The sequence below is a fragment of the Alligator sinensis genome, unplaced genomic scaffold (genome assembly GCF_000455745.1).
Source record: "Alligator sinensis unplaced genomic scaffold, ASM45574v1 scaffold1213_1, whole genome shotgun sequence".
NCBI classification, from domain to species: Eukaryota; Metazoa; Chordata; order Crocodylia; family Alligatoridae; genus Alligator; species Alligator sinensis.
Window position 1 is genome coordinate 944,149 of NW_005842401.1, and position 17,386 is coordinate 961,534.

The window sequence follows — 17,386 nt, forward strand, 5'->3', positions numbered from 1 at the left end:
TCTTGAAAAAGGAATTAATTCCGTCTTTTTTTTATTGACAGATTTTACTATTATTGTTAGGGTAATCTACTTTGCTTTTGGTTCTTATAATAGATTATACAATCTATACACCTCATCAAGGTTGCTATGGATAAAGCTGCGCTGCCATTTCCTTTATAAACTCATTCATCTGTTATAATATTGGATTAAAACAATTTTAATATGGAGAAATTTAAACAAAGCATCAGAGATTTAAGTATTCAGCACTTTAATGTTCAGGATGAAACATACAGAAATTTGAAAGATACAACAGTCTCTATTCTTTTATTCATCTTACTGAGATTGGAAGAAAAAAAGGATGCTATTAGTCTCAGATTGTAATTTCCTGCCTTTTTCTGGCTTATATATACATATATATACATACATACATACATACATATATATATATATATATATATATATGTATAACAACATTATATATGATGTCATTGTTGATACACACACACACATACAGGAAAAAGGCAAAAATACACACACACACATCAATTAGAGTTTTCTTGGTTTCCTTTATTTTCACCTTAATGAGAAATAAATGCAAAAAACTAATCCAACATTAAATTTGTACAGTTCAAAGAAAAAGGGTGAAAAGAAAAAAACCCAACATTATTAAAGTATTAAAGGTATAGTCACAAAAGAAAGAACAACCTTAAGGCAATTTTTAAAAAGCACTGGTGACCTCCATATTTTGGATTTAAAATACATTTTTGCTTGTTTTCTTGTATTATATGTTCAATTTTCGCCTCATTTATTTCTTAAAAGACAACTATAGCCACTTAAAGAAACGATAGGATGATGAATCTTACTGTATTTACCATAACCCAAGGTGACTTTAAATTTAAGATGACCCCCCAAATACTTAACTAGTGGTGGCCTTAGGGTTATAGTTTCATAATTGGTAGGGTCGGAAGGGACCTGAGCACATCATCAAGTTTGACCCCTGTTATGGCAGGAAAGAGTACTGGGGTCAAATGAGCCCAGAAAGGTGTTCATCTAGCCTCCTCTTAAAGACCCCCAGGGTAGAAGCCAACACCACTTCTCTTGGAAGTTGGTTCCAGATCCTAGCCACCCTGACTGTGAAGTAGCGCCTCCTGATATCTAGTCTAAATCTACCCTCTGCCAGCTTGTAACTATTATTTCTTGTCACTCCTGGTAGTGCTCGGGGACACAGGGACTCCCCCAATGCCTGCTGGTCCCCCTGACCAGTTTGTAAATGGCTGCTAGGCCCCCCTCAGCCTTCTCTTGTGGAGGCTGAACAGGTTCAGGTCCCTTAGCCTCTCCTCTTAGGGCCTGCCCTGCTGCCCCCTGATCACGCGAGTGGCCCTCCTCTGGACCCTCTCCATGTTGTCCACATCCCGCCTGAAGTGCGGCGTCCAGAACTGGGTTGTTGGGGCCCTGGGCAAGAGAGGCATTTGGGACCCCTTAGAAGCTTAATTTTGATGACCTATAAGTAAGTTGGACATTTTTTTATTTCAATTTCACTTTGCCCTATCCATGAAACTGCAATGAAAGTATCTTAATACAATACTGATAGTACAAACATTCAGTGTAATCAATTTTTATTTTTATAAAGTGTGGGGCCCTGGGCAGTCACCTGGTTTACCCTCCCCTAAGGCCGCTACTGACTTAAGATTCTAGACATGAAAATTATAAATATATTATAATTTATACATTTATAATTTTCCTTGTATAGAATCTTGTTATTGGAGGGTCATCTTAAATTCATTCCCACCACAGCTGTGGCATGGACAGTAGCAGCGAGGGGTGAAGGGCCAGACCCCCACCCTTTGCACCTCCTGCCTGCCCCCCTGGCCCTTTCTCCCCCAGGCTTGTGCCTGAACCCCAGCTGCCTGTCCCCTGGCCACTTTCTCCCTATTCCTTTTGCCTCCACGTTCAGTCCCCCATGCCTGTGCCTGCCCTTCTGTTGCCTGCCTTTCTTGTTTGCCGCACAAACTCCCTACTCGCTCCCCTGCCACAGCTGTCCCCCAATAGCCACTTACCTTCTCTTCTCTGACTCCAGGGGAGTCAGCAGTGGTGGCAGCCCTGGCTCCAGCCCATGCCAGGCAGGGAGGAGTAGTGGTGGAAGCTCTGGACCTGGGTGGGTTGGGTGCAGAGCCCAGCCAGAACTGAAGGTAAGCAGTTGGGGAGGGGGTGTGTAGAGCGGAGAAATGTGGCGGGGTCAGGCAGTTGGTATGGGCAGGATGTGCAGTCTTCCCCCTGTGCTCCCCTCCCCTATACCATGTGGTTTCCCCTGTTCTTCCCCTTGCTGTGCACCCTCTGCATACTGCATAAGCCATCCTGGCCTGGGGCAGGTAGTAGCTCAAGTGTAGCTTTGCCCCAGAGCTGAATTGCTGTCTTACCTGGGCTGGTACACAAATCTAAGATGAGGCAAAAGACTTTCTTAAATATTCATCATCCCTTCAACTAGCCTTCAAGGTAAGACATCTACCCATGGAACACCATTTTCCTTCCCTACTCCCCTAACAAACCAAACTTAACATTTATTATATATAAAACCAAAAGACTTTCAAACCTTCTTTATAAATCATAAAGCAACAAAACAACCCACATCCCTATTTTTTTCTCCCTTGCAGGTCACCCTATAGTCTTCATCCAAATATATAAACATAAAATACATTGGGTGGATGACGAATCCTTTTTATTTCTCAATCTGCTCTCAGAGTTTAATATTATACACCATATGGCCACAAACATAACAACTGATGTTTTCAAAAAAGTCATTTAATGGCAGTGGCAAACAGCTTCACTAACTAGTGAAGCTGCTGAAGAACAGGTGGAAAATTCAGAAAGACAATTTCCATGAAACAGAAAACCCTCAAACCAATTACAAAAAAAAATAAAAAAAATAATGCAAATTCCATCCATATTTTGCATTGCGTTTGAGACTTACAAAAACTGTAGTCACAGAGAACATTACACTTCTCTGTGTTTAACCTCTGTTTTCTTATTGTTGCTACTCAGTCACTGTTGTAAACAACCTGAATTACAGATTATGTTCCCAACAAATCATATATTTTGGAGACTAGGAGGTATTCGGGGCAAAAATTACTCTTTCAAACACTATCCTGTTTCCCCTATTGCTCTTCTTGGTCTGGACTTCCTAGCTGTATAAGTTATCTCTAAGAAAGAGATCACCTTGATTCCACACTGTCTTCTTTCCATCTCTCTACACCAGGAAATCTATCACAGTTTTGCAACATTTTCCATAAATGCCCTTACTCTGACTCCACCTTTGCTGCAATCCCCACCCATCCCTTTTCACTGTGACTGTTGTAGATCTTTGCTCTAGGGTTTCTTCAAGCCTCAGATTTCTGTATTCCAGTGTTCATCATACTGCTGCTGATAGCTTTCCTCAGACATAAAACAGCATGCAAGACATCCTCATTGCCAAACACTGCCAGATACTGTTCCATGTTTCCCTCCCACTTAGTTTTTCACATGCTATGCTAATTTGCTCCGCCCCTAACTTGAACATATATCAGGGTTTGGCAATATATGGCCCGCAGGCCGGATCTGGCCCACCAGGCCATTCTATTCAGTCCAGGGGGCCCCTAAAACATTTAGAACATTTTATATTTATGTGCATCTGGCTTCCTGTCAAAGATGACAGGAGCCAGGGGCAGTAGGACCTGGGGGGAGCCATCAGGACAGAGTGGTCCCTAGCTGCCTGCCAGCTGCTCCAGCCCCATGCGGCCCCCAGCTGCATTGTGGGACAGTGGGAGCATGGGGCCCATGCCGGTACCCCAGGGCCAGGAGTGGGAGGATGTGTGTGGGTGTGTGCATGCGTGTGCGTGCACGTGTATGCATACAGTGAGGGAGGGACAGTGTGTGTGTGTGTGTGTGTGTGTGTGTGTGTGTGTGTGTGTGTGTGCGAGCACAGTGAGAGAGGAACAGAATATGTATGTATGTTCATAAGGTGAGTACCACACACACACCCCCCCCACCATACACATGAACCCACGCACCCCCTCGCACTGATTTACACACAGAACCCCACACCCACACCTCCTCACACAGCCCAGCCACCCTCCCCTCACACAGAACCCCCCCACAAACCCCATATTCACCCATACCTCACATATCTCCCCACCCACACCCCCACCTATCTACCCCCTACAAAACCACATGCACACACCCACACCATCCCAAATCAGGACAAAATTATTTTTTGAAATCAAATTAATGAATGTTGTAGATGTTTGAATAAAATTTGGGTAATAATATTCTAATATAATATTTAGAATATAATTTGGTATTTTTATGGTCCTGAGATGGCAAAATCCCTTGCTGAAAGGAGTATTTTCGAGGGCAAGGGGAGGGACTTCTGGTGGCAAAGGTCAGGAGTTAGGGGCCAGGACTTCTGGTCACAAGATGGCGACCAGGGGGTGGGACACCTGTCAAGGGGCGGGACTACCCATGCAGACCACAACAGCTTGCCAAAACTCCATAAGCAGACCTCCACTTGAAATAATTGCCCACCTCTGGCATATGTACATACCCTAAGTCTTTAACTCATGGAGCTACACAATTGTTCACAAGACTCAACTGTTTAGGATCCTAACACAAAAAGGTACATACTGAGAGAGAAACCATCAAAAGGTACACGGGTTAGTACACCCTAATGACAATGAAACTATACAAAATAAAGTTGCAGGATGTGAGATTAAGGTGTATGGCCCAAACAGGAGACATTAGCACTATGGCTTAGCTATCTGAATTTATGGTTTGGTGATCATCAAAACCCATTGGTCACTGTTTCTCATCATGAGTGAAAATATTTTATTTTAAAATCTTACCCGTGCTTTTTGCTCCATTTCCATCATTAGTCTTTCATGTTGCTCTGCTATCGCCAGCGTTGCAGAATGGACTTTCTGGTATATCATCTCACCTTCCCTTGTCTGAAATGTGAACAGCCCTTCTCCTGTGTCACACATCCTAGTATCAGATTGAAAAGAGAGCAGAAGGAAAATACAATCTGAGGACTTTTTATAACACTTGGGTAAAAATTTAAATGCTCATCCTCCTGTTAGAAATGTTATCACAGTGTTCACAGTTAAATGTATGGCATTTTCAGCCTCTGCATGGCTACTTCTACCAGTGACGAAAGACATATTCTAAGGGCCTCATTGCACAGGACATTTAACACATGATTTATCTGAGACTGTAATAAGCATTACTGTGACATATTAAAAGTTTGAATGTGTTCTGAGTAGTCACATGGTAATGCTTACTACAATCTCAGTCTGCTCTGGGCAGGTTTGGAGCCAGCTGTGCTCCCCCACCCCTGACGTTGACCCCAGCAACACATGATGCAGCTTGAATGACTGCTTGTGAGCATGTGCAACCCCACAGCTGAAGCTCATGCCCTCCCCTGTGCATGCCCAGCACTACCCAGTCCAGGAGCACCTGCCTTTGACATGCTGGGGCAAGCTGGGTTTCTGCCACGGACAGCAGGTGGAGGGAGGCGTGGGGAACCAAGCCTGGGAGAGGCTCCTGCCACTGGATCAGCACCTGCTTCAGGATCCGTGGGCAAGCTGAGTCTGCTGCTCGCAGCCTTAAACCATCTCCTGTGCTGTGCTGGAGCCAACAATCAATTGTCAGTCCCAACCCTGGCACCTCACTGGAGTCTTGGATTTGTATGGTCTCCCTGGAGCAATCTAACAATAGCTGAATAAGTATTACTTAATATGATCTACAGATACTCCTTCCACGAAAAGTCATAACTTTGTTACAATATGATCACACTTGGCATGTATTTTACTGTTTGAACATAAAGATACTCACTCACATTTTAATTGCAGTTAACACATCTTAAGCATAACATAAAACATGGCTCTAAGAACCATGTGAATGTGTGACTTTTGTCAATGTAACCTTTATATTGAGATTTCACCTTTTTGTAAAAAAAGAAAAAGCATGGGCATCTTGCTATAAAATAAGAAACCCATGATAATGCAGCTATTTCTCGCATTGCCTCAGATACTGGTGACTAGGAATTTCAGTTAGTACTCTTGGCCACTTAATTGGTGCAAAATGTTCAAGGGACATCATGCTTTTGAAGTGTTCACATTTTAATAGAACACTGGTACCTCAACCAGGTTCACACTGCAAGATGCTATATTGAGAGCTGGCATTAAAAGGGATACTGCTCATATTGATTAAATACATTTGCACTAGCTTCTGTTGTCATTCAGGATAAGTATATATTCCACACATGAAAATAATTTCTATTATAACATGAGTAAAATGATGCAAACTATAATGTAAAAAAGTGTTCTTTCTTAGTTAGGCTAGTTGCTTTGCTGTCTCTCTCAGACTTTCTAGTGATCTTGCAATGAACATAAAGGTGTGTTAGTTAAGATGAATGAATGAGCCAAGAATGTTTTCAAATCTGAATAACATCCAAGGCTCCTACAATCTTGCATGCATCTCCATTAAAGACCAACATCTGAGTAGTTAGATGTCCAACTCTGCTATGTGCATGCAAAAATCTGTTCCTGAAGGATTGTGTGCACAATTTTACAGGCCAAATTGAAAACCCTTTGCTAATTTGGTCCCATATTATCAATTAAGAAATTTAGTATGATTGAAAAAGTATTTGATTTTCTCAAACTCTTAGAAATATGACTAATGAATATTTTCTCTTAGACTTAGTAAAACTGAGGTTTTCAAAATAGACTAATGGTTTTGGTTGCCTAAATATTTTGATAACCAGTTCAAATCAGACAAAGTTTATTGAATGCCTCCAGGACACTAATTACATTTTGTAAAATTGCATTTTATATAGGTACAATTGTCACAAAATTCAATATCCAAAGAGAAAAGCAGGCAAAATATACGAGAGGCTACTTGGAAGTATAAATGTTTGCTAACATTCAATTATGTACAGTAGAAAAATCACATCCTTTAGAATAGTCCAGAATCACTGTAATATACTGTAGATAACACCAGGTCCAAAACCAAGCCAACCAAGCAAACACATAAAAAACCAAACCAAACCAAACCAAAGAGGCATTCAGATAAGGCTCAGTAGAAGGGTATTAAGAAGCTTGATTCAATGTGTTAATTTGAAAGTAATAAAAATGAGAATATTTGTAATAAATTGCATCAGTGAACAAGTTCTTTATATAAACTAGAGGTGCACCAATATATCAGTAAATATTGGCTCAGGACCAATAAAAGGAAAATTAACATTATCAGCAATTGGCTTTTTATGGCTGGTGTAGCCTATAACATCACCAATAAATGCCGCATGCCTGCACGCAGCCGCAGCATGCATGAGGCCAGGAATCCAGCCAGAGAGCTTGGAGAGCAGCATCCAGCCCACAGCAGGCAGCCCACCCTCGCCTCGCACACAAATCCAGGGGGGCACATGCCTCCACACCTCCTCCAGGGGTCTGTACAGTGGCGGGGAGCTGCCTCCCCACCCCCTTGCACCCCCTAGATGAGCTGCTCGTGGGTCTGTCCTGCTCCTGGGGTCGCATTCACAGCCCTGACTGGACAGTGCCTGCTCCTGCCCCACTCCCTCCATCACCATGGGGGCCTTGATCTGTGCCCCCATGCCCCTTCCCTCCCCCACAATCCTTCACCTCCACAGACTTACTGGCCAGATGCTGCTCTCCAAGCCACTGGACTGCATATTGGCTATTGGATTGGTATCAACCAATATGGCTGGTTAATAATCAGACATTAGTATCAGCCAAAAAAATATTAGTGCACCCCTAATATAAACATTGAAAAATGTTTAAATACTTAGCCACAGTTCTCCAAAAAGCTTCTAGTAGAAATGAAATGTCTCAAGAGTTTTGAGATATTATAACAACAGTTTAGATCCCTTAAGGCATTGTACAGCTGGCACTCATTTTTTGTGCAAAGAGATCTTAATAAAATGCAACTAGCATGAAATGGAAAGTCTGGAAAATTGATGAGTTTCATGAACTAGAGCAAAGTATGATTTCTGTATTGGTTTCAGATGAGGGGGAAAAGTCTAATAGGGATAACAACAAGGAAAGAATCAGGAGGTTTGATTAAGATTCAAGAGGTAAGCTGCTTATTTTAACAAAGGAAAAAAAATCACCAGCCAGTGCAGATATAATTGTATTTTATATCCTTACTATTAAACTGAAACTGAAATGGAGGATAACATCTTGAAGGTTGTGTCTTCCAGTTGGAATAGGAAAGTATAGCCTAAGATGTATAATGTCAACATCGGAAAGCTACTTATGGCAGCTATCCAGTACACATACTGGTTGTTTTCCTGACTAAGAAGTTATTATGAATAGAGATGCTCAGAAGCAAAGGAGAAAACATTATGGGCATCTTTCTAAAGAGCTCAGCTCCCTCAACTCCCTTTGAAGTCAATGGTAATTAAAAGCTCTCAACAGCTAGTAGGAAGCACTTAGCATTGTGTAGAACTGAATCCTATAAAAAGAAAATTATTGTTTGGAAATAACTTGTGGAATAAAGCTCCCTTTCTTCCATATAGGATTATTATTGACACTTATTCTGCCAAAGAGGCACTCACTGTCTTAACTCCAAGACAAGGTTCTTCTTCCCTATTCCACATAGGGAAAAGGAAGCCTTAGCTTAGAATCGAGTATTAAGTAAAAATACAGTGCCTACAGATAGAAGAGGTGGGAGGAATCCATTAAGCAGTGAGACCCAGCACAGAACCAGGACCTAATGTGAGACCCAGAAGACAGTCAGAGAGTTGTAAAGGTTCCCACACAGAGACAGAGAGAACATGGGACATAAGTTAGAACCAGGAAACAGCACGAGATCCAGCACAGAGCCAAGGAGCAACTCGGGACCCAGGGGGAAGCCAGGGAGTGGCAAGAGATCCAGTGTGGAGCTGGAGTGGGGAACACATTGCAGCTTGGGACCCAGCACAGGGGCACCTCTCAGTACAGCATGAAGTGGTCAAGGCCTGGAAGGCCAGGCACTGTTGGATGGCAAGTAACAGGGGTGACCAGCAGTGGTGGGGGCAAGTAGCTGTGGGACAGCCATTTTGGGGGGAGGAGGAAGTTGCGAGGAGGGCAAAGTACATGGGGGCCAGAAGTCAGGAGAGGCTGCCTGCCCCCGCCACAGCCATCTGTCTCCCTACTGCTTGCTCTCCTGCTGCTGCTTTCCCTGTGAAAGTGGTGGTGGGGAAGTGGGTGCAAATTTAAGATGGTGCTCAAATACTTTGATTACATACATAGAAAATCATAACAAATTTATCATTTTCCATGCACAGAATCAATTGGGGTGGGGGGGCTGTCTTAAATTTGAAGTAATCTTGGATTCAGGTAAATACAGTAAGTCCATTCTGGGGAGAGTATATAACAGACTTCTTGCTCAGTTTTCTGGAATATTATGTTTTAGAAGACAATTCTAATTACTTTCATGTTTCACTCTGCTAGCAAGTGGTTAGTATTAAGTGTTTAAACACAATGACATGTATGAAGGCACTTTATTAGCGAAAGTCATGCAACTTGACCCAAAAAGAGATGTAAAGAGGATTACTGAGCCAAAGTGACTTGCTACATATTTTGGGGAGAGATTCTATCCTGGGGGAGGAGAAGATAAGGAGGAGATGGGTACTCTTCCCTCCCAGCTGGTTTGCTTCAGGAATTATGCTGGAAAAGGGCAGTAAATGGACTGCATTGCCACATACCTAGCTGATCTATTTACATACCCCAATCATTACTGACAAGGATGTAATGCCTTCTATAAACTCCATCATTCCCTAGTGCTATATACCTGCATATAATTCCTATACATTTGATGTTGCGCTGGTCCACAAAGTCCTGTCACTTTTCAAGGCTTCCCCGGACATTGTATGATGCACCTTGGTTTACACTTGTAAAATCTAGCACAAAGGGAGATGAATCAAGTACTCATTACAAATTCTATTTAAGGGTAAAGCAAAGATTCTTTAAAAAAAAGATTGGTAATAGATTCTAGAAAAAAGCAATTTGCTGATATCTTACTTTCTTTTTCAAATCTATAATGAACAACAACCAAAACAGAAAAAAGACAAACTAAGTGACTGAAACTTGTATAGCCAGGGAAAGTTCAAAGGATGCAGGTAAATCCCAACCAGTTTCTTTTTTAAACTGATGATGCATGAACATAAATTTCTAGTGACAGTCAAGAACAGAATCCAGAGAGTTAAATTCTATGTCCTAAAAACCCTTGGGTATTCTGCACAGTATTTAAAATTTGCTGTATAATTATACAAGGCAATGAAATTCTTAAAAGCACAGATTTTCTGCACAGTGGTTCTAGACAATTAACAGTTGTGTTTAACTAACATTTTAATCTTTATTTTAGATCGGTATTTTCCTCCTTTGCAGATCTGTGAGACAAATAAACACTGCCACTCTTGGTAGATATGACCATAACTTGTAAACATATGCACAGAAGAAATATGCAAAGGTAATATGATAATAGAAAAGTAGGGCTGGAAGGGACCTAACGCAATGCCATCTGACTTGAGAGAAGCTAGTTTCTCTAAGTAATCCCTAATGTGTTCTGCAATTACTCTTGGCTGTTTGTCTCCTTCCCTTTCTCTGCTGCCAACGGGTCACTACCCCTATTTGTGAAAACTGAAGTAAAAAAGGCATTAAGGGTACCTATACACATGCCCGATGCCTGCTCCGACGTCTACTAATTAGCACGCATCAGAGCAGACTTGATTAATTGATTAAACAAGCTTTATTTAAAGTATTCTCATTGCCATTTTGAAGCGTGGGATGCTGAATACATGAGACACTGTGGGTGCTTTAATTACAGCAGCTCCTGAGAGTCACTGTAATTAAAGCAAGCCCTCCGCCAACTCTCCGTCCACAACAGGACACATGTAAAATGCCCTAAAATACCTTAGCCTTCTCTGCATTGTCTGTGACCAGATTCTCCTCCTCGTTTCATAAAAGACCTATGAAATCTCTGGTCTTCCTTTTACTTTTGGCATATCTGTAGAACCCCTTTTTATTGCCTTTTGTGTCCCTTGCCAGGTGCATCTCAAATTGTGCCTTGGTCTTCCTCATTTTCTCCCTGCCTGCCAGTGAAATACTCTTATACTCTTCCCTAGTACTACGACCAAGTTACCACTTTTTATAGAATTCCCTTTTTGAATTTCATCTCCTTGAAGAGTTTGTTATCTAGCCAGGTTGATTTCCTGTTGCACTTACCATTCTTCCACCATATCAGGATAGCTTGCTCCTGCCTCTCTTTAAAAGAGCCTGCTTAAAGTATGGCCAGTTCTCCTGAACTCCTTTTCCTCTCAAACTTGCTTTCTCAGTGATCCTGCTCACCAGGTCCCTGAGTTTGTTAAAGTTTGCTTTTTTTTTTGAAGGCCAGTGTTTTTATTCTAGTGCTCTCCTTCCTTCCTCCCCTTAGGATCTTGAGAATAAGCAGAAGGAGAAGCTTGGCAAGAGATTCAAAATTAAACTAATTAAAAAAAATAAATGCAATTTTTTTCATTAACTTTTTCAAAGTTGATATTTTACACAAATTATCAATACTCTTACAATATACATTAATTCATATTCAGTAAGCAAATACATGATAAACATTATAAAAATAAATATGTAATAGGGTCAATCTCAAACTGATTAAACTAAATAAATGGCCTTCTCTTGGTCTTTTTCCTTTTTTTTAAAAAAATGTTTACTAGTTTTACTTAAAGCACAGGAATAAGAATTATAGTTTCATAGTTTCTAGGGTTGGAAGGGACCTGAACAGATCATCAAGTCTGACCCCCTGCCTTGGATAGGAACAAGTGCTGGGATCATAATACCCCAACCAGATATCTATCCAACCTCCTCTTGAAGACCCCCAAGGTAGGGGAGAGCACCACCTCCTTTGGGAGCCAATTCTAGAACCTGGCAGCCCTAACTGTAAAGTAATGCCTCCTGATATCAAGCCTGAACCTACTCTCAATCAATTTCTGGCTCTTATTCCTTGTTATCCCAGGTGGTGCCTGGGGGAACAGAGCCTCACCTATTTTCTGCTGGTTCCCTTTGGCGAGTTTATAGACAGCCACCAGATCCCCTTTCAGCCTTCTCTTGTGGAGGCTGAATAGATTCAGGCCCTTCAGTCTATCTTTGTAGGGCCTGGCCTGCTGCCCCCTGACCATGCGAGTGGCCCTCCTTTGGACCCTCTCAAGGTTAGCCACATCCCTCTTCAAGTGTGGCGCCCAGAACTGGATGCAATACTCCAACTGCAGCCTGACCAGTGCTGGATAGAGGGGAAGGATCACCTCCCTGAACCTGCTTGTGATGGACTTGTAGATGCATGACAAGGTGTGGTTAGCCTTACTGACCACTTCCTCACATTGACGGCTCATGTCCATCTTTTTTTAAAAAAAAGAAAAATATTTACCAAAACATGTACTACTTTGTCAGCCATCTTTTGATTGGATGGTTCTCATTAATGTTTCTGACCTATATTTCAATTTTAATAAATTCTAATACCTTTTATTCCCCCACTATATTAATTACAGTTTATATAAAGAAATAATAATTTCACATATTTGAGGTATATTTAGAAATACAGTTTCAAAATTAATCCTAAATGAATTACCAATACAGTTTTCATTTAAGTAGCCAAGCTGAAAAACTATGAATTACTAACAACTACTACTGCTGCTGCTACTACTACTAAAATATAGACATGGTATGATCTTCAGTGCTTGAGGCTCTGTGATTAATTTTGATGGCAAAGAAACATGTGAAAACTTCATTTTTGATTATCAGTTCTATCTGCTAAAAGAAAATCAATAAAGATATCTACATAATAATTTGATTCCCCTGGTTCCATTGCTCTTCTGTGCTGACCTCACCAGTTTAGCTGCTTTGCCTGAGATTGTGTCACTTATAGTAAAATTCATGATCTTAGAGGAGTGCTCAGATATCTCAATCGGAGCATAAATGCATTAGGTGACCAGTGACTTCTGCTGTTCTACATAGAACGTATGTCCTTCACAAGAGGATAGGAAAAAAAACTGGAGGAACTGCATGACAGTGAAGATATGGTGCAACCAGGGGCAGATCTGGGGGGGTGGGTCCAGTAGTACACTTGCAGCCCTCCTTTGACTCCTGGTCTACTCAAAGTTTAAAACAAACTACTTGGCAGTGGTAACAATATTTCTATTCAGGCAGCAGTGAGTCACTTGACTTTATGGCTCAGTATCATCTACCTGATTCTATCTAAACTCTTCATTCCACAGTGTTCTACAGGGTAGTAATGACCCTCTCCTCTTTTTTAATGGTCTTGATATTCCATTAATCAAGGAATCCTTTCTATTGCAATTCTGCTGTCTGTTAGCTGCTTGTGGTAATATAGCTCCTATTTCACAATCCTGGAGACTGTTTTTAGTTGTAGCTAAAAACATTAACTAAGGTGTGGAAACATTAACTCGAATGTATAAATAACTTCCAGTGAAGCACTGGATGCACTGCCAAGATGCTGAAGAAGGCTTGATTTTATTTTATGAATCTGAAAGAGACGTGCATTTAATTCCAATGACTACAGTGCTAAAGAAACAACATCTTTCAATTATTTTTGTCTAGTTCACTGTGGGTTTTTAATACATAATGTATGATATAACATCAAGGTATGATATAACAAATGAATGCACGTTCGAATAAAGTTATATTTGTTTTTGCTTTGCTCTTAAATGGAATAATATAACCCTAGACCTCTAGCATATTAATGAAGCTTCTAGTTTCTTTTTACCTGGAGAAAAATATGTTGTGTTACCTGTGATGATGCACCAACCATCTGCACCCCCTCTTCTCAAAATCCTGTATCTGCCCACAGGTGTAGCCCATACTTTTTTCTATGAATTGGTCATATCTTGATCATAAAGATGCTTTCTGCACTACCATGAAGGAAGCTCACCTGACACTGACCTTAAAGATACAGAAAGAGTGGTGTATGCTTTTTACATCATTTTCTTGCCTCTATTGCACAGCAAAACCAGACAAATTTTACAGCTAAGTGGGCTTTCGAATTTTCTCCTTTGAGAAGGCAATGGAGGATGTAGCTCTCATCCAAGTCCTATATCTGATATTCTACCGATGGTGATACGTAAACACTAGCAGATGAAAACATTTCAAGAAAAGAAAACATACAGGAGTAGGAATAATAGAAAGATTTCAAAATGAAAATGGGAGAATAATAATTTTTGCATAATTTGGGCTACTGAAAGGAGAAGTTAATATTAGAGGTACAACATGTATTTGGCTTGCTACTGTGTCCCTGGTGTCTCTATTACAGGCTCTGTAGTCTTTTATTGTTTGACATAGAAAACAATCAGGTTGGTCATCACAGAAGGCAATCGGGTTGGTCAGGCATGACCTGCCCCTGGTGAATCTATGCTGACTGTTCCTAATCAACTTCTCTTTCAAGTGCTTAGAAATGGATTTCTTGAGGACCTAATCCATGATTTTTCCAGGGGCTGAGAAGAGGCTGACCAGTATGTAGTTCCCTGCATACTCCTTCTTCCCTTTCTTAGGTAGATAGGCAGTATCTTTGAGCTTTTCCAATCATCCAGAACCTCTCCTAATAATGAGTTTTTTAAAGATAATGGCCATCAGCTCTGCAATCAGATTGGCCACCTCCCTCAGCACCCGTGGGTTAATCAGGTCCAGCCCTGTAGACTTGTATATATCCAACTTTTCTAAATAGTTCATAACCTGTTCTTTCACCACTATTGACTGCTCACCTCCTCCCCAGACAGTGCTGACAGGTGCAGTATTCTGGGAGCGAATCTCGCCTGTGAAGACTGACATAAAAAGGTATTGAGTACTTCAGCTTTTTCCACATCTTCTGTCACTAGGTTGCCTCCCCCATTTAGACCAGGAACCATTTTGGAAGGTTGAGAAAACTCTGTTTCCCATTCATCCTCCTGATACCTTCCTGCTTCTTGCCCCATTCTATGATCTCTCCTAAGTGCCAAGGAATTTAATTTGTGGGTTCATCAGATCTGGCATCATTTCTTTCTTGGAACCGCTTCACACATCTTCTATGCTTCAAAAACATGCTGTAGACTTTTTGCCATGAACAAAGGAGTGAAAGAGAATAATGCAACTGTTTAGACAGAAACTTCTGGGACCAGAAATGAATTCACTGTCTTAGAGGGTAGAAGATTGTAAGATGTCACAAGAGAGCTAAAACTGCTATTGCCAGGACAAGACTGGTGGAAAATACATTGTTTTTCCTCAGAGCACTGGACCTGCTGAGGTTGGTGAGAAGAAAGTCTCTATATTTGATTCCTTAGATTTTGTGGCTTTAGAACTAATGCATTTATTTTCTGTGTATTTGTATCCTGGGCTATCTAAAGACAGCAGTTGACAGAGACTAACAATCATTTGTATTCAGTTTAGTGAGATTACAGGAGGAGATGCACAGGCACTGCTCTCTCATGGACAGTTAACTTTTGACCTTTCTTTTTTGTCATTCTTTAAAGCTGAACTAAGTAATTCTAATAGAAAGTCTATGTTCTTTGTGGAAGAAGACACAGTGTACCATCCACAGCAATTATCTACCAGGGGGACTACACAAAGCTCTCTTATGAGGTGAAGATAAACCCTCCCTTGTTCATTCCAAACATGAACAAATGTTAACTAGCACCCCACACATAATGTTTTTGTTCTTGAAAAGGAAAAAGCAAGATAGGTAATAAGCTCTTTGTGGCCTGGGTATTTTTGTATTTATATTTAAAGTATCATGAATACTTCTGACTACCAATAAACAAAATATAAGCATAATAAATAAGTCTGATGCCTTAAAAAAATGTTTGTGCAGTAGCTAAGATATAAGTAAAATAAGTTAAAAAGAAATAGGTTTGGGTGGGGGAGTCAATACAAGAATGATTACAATAAATAAAGGGGATCTGTATGGAATCTAGAAAAGGTCAATGAGCAAAAAGGGGGGAGGGGGATGGAACAACAGGTAGTGAGAAGAAGATATAATTAATCCAAGTATAGAAGTTTGACAGTAGACAAAGCTGGAGAACTCCCAAAGGTGAGAAACGGTCAGTGAAAGCAGAAGAAACCCTGTAAATCAGTGACAGACAGAGAAACAAAGGATAATAGCGTGAAGTGCAATAGTGTGTAAAGGGCAACATACAGAACAGACAGAAGGAAAAGTTCAAAGTGATCTTGTCATTTAGCCCAGGAAGCTGGTGAGACTCCAAATGAAAAATAAATTTAGTCTTCATGTTATGTGTTAAGTACCTAAGAGTCTCATTTTGCATGAGCAACAGGGATATTATGGCAATTATTATGAACTGAGAAACAATGTGCTGACCTTTTCCATCGTTTACCTGCACTTATTTCATAATGTATCAGCTCTATAATACTGTTTTCGCAAAGCATTTGTCTATATCCCCTGTTTTTAAGTCCTTTGTAGTGTAATTAGCTAAAGAACATACAGGGTACTCCTGTCCTTCCACAGAACAGTCCATTGTTTAATGCAAAACATCTTATGCACAAATCTATTTAATATATTTTTAATAAATTGCAAGTAGCAAAATTATGTATTTTTAATATGCAATTAATTTGTTAACTATGTGGACTGCTTGGCTGCCACAAGGCCTTTATAAAAGCCTTCAGTATTAGAATTTATGATTATATCTACACATGTAATGAATGCTATATAAACAGTAATTTACTGAACAGTAAATGTGCCCTGGGCAGGCATCTACACATGCAACCATTTGGAAGCAGATTTTTTGTTTATGGCAGTAGCTTGCTCCAGGCCTCCTCCAGCCCTGCTCTGCCCCACAGCAACAGCCAGGAGGAGCTGGAGACTCCAGCCACATGCTCCTTTAAAAGGCAACCCCATATGGTGTTCCCTGGCCTCCTGCATTTCTGGCCTGGAGCAGTCTGCAGCGTACTGGTACAGCCCCCTATGACTCTGCTGGCAGAAGCCTGTTTCCACTGTGCGGTGGCTACTCCACCCCCAAACCCCGGTAGCAATGACCCATGCCCTGGGCTTCTTTTTGTTGCCCTGCTCACCATGTTTCACCACTGTGGTGACTACTGCCTGGGCCTGGTCAGTCTCAGCCCTGTCAACACCACCTGTGCCACGCAGCCACATGGCAAGGCTCACTGCTGCGTCTGAGGCCCCCTGCCCCTGTACTGATTGTCACAACCCAAAGTTGTGGATTTTTTAATTGTGTGTGCTTCGGCACCGCTAAATTATGTTCCCGCCGAATTGGAGCTCTTTTGCACGACGGAGTGTTCTGTTGTTATGGAGAACCCGCGTGCAGAAAAGTGTTTCCCGCTGTTCTGTAGCCTTCTTTGCATTGTGCATTACTCTTGCATTTAGTGATGCA

General features: G+C 41.1%; 1 protein-coding gene across 4 annotated transcripts in view; it reads right to left on the reverse strand.

Annotated features, from left to right (window-relative positions):
- DOK6 (docking protein 6) overlaps positions 1-17,386 on the reverse strand; it is a 484,934-nt gene that overhangs the window by 118,786 nt on the left and 348,762 nt on the right. For all 4 annotated transcript variants that reach the window (XR_003095549.1, XM_014522834.2, XM_006029876.2 and 1 more), the window contains exon 6: positions 4,854-4,992. Coding sequence is in view for 3 of the 4 variants with exons in the window: in XM_014522834.2 (XP_014378320.1) it covers positions 4,854-4,992 (139 nt within the window). In the remaining variant the exon portion in view is untranslated. The remainder of the gene's footprint in view (positions 1-4,853; positions 4,993-17,386) is intronic.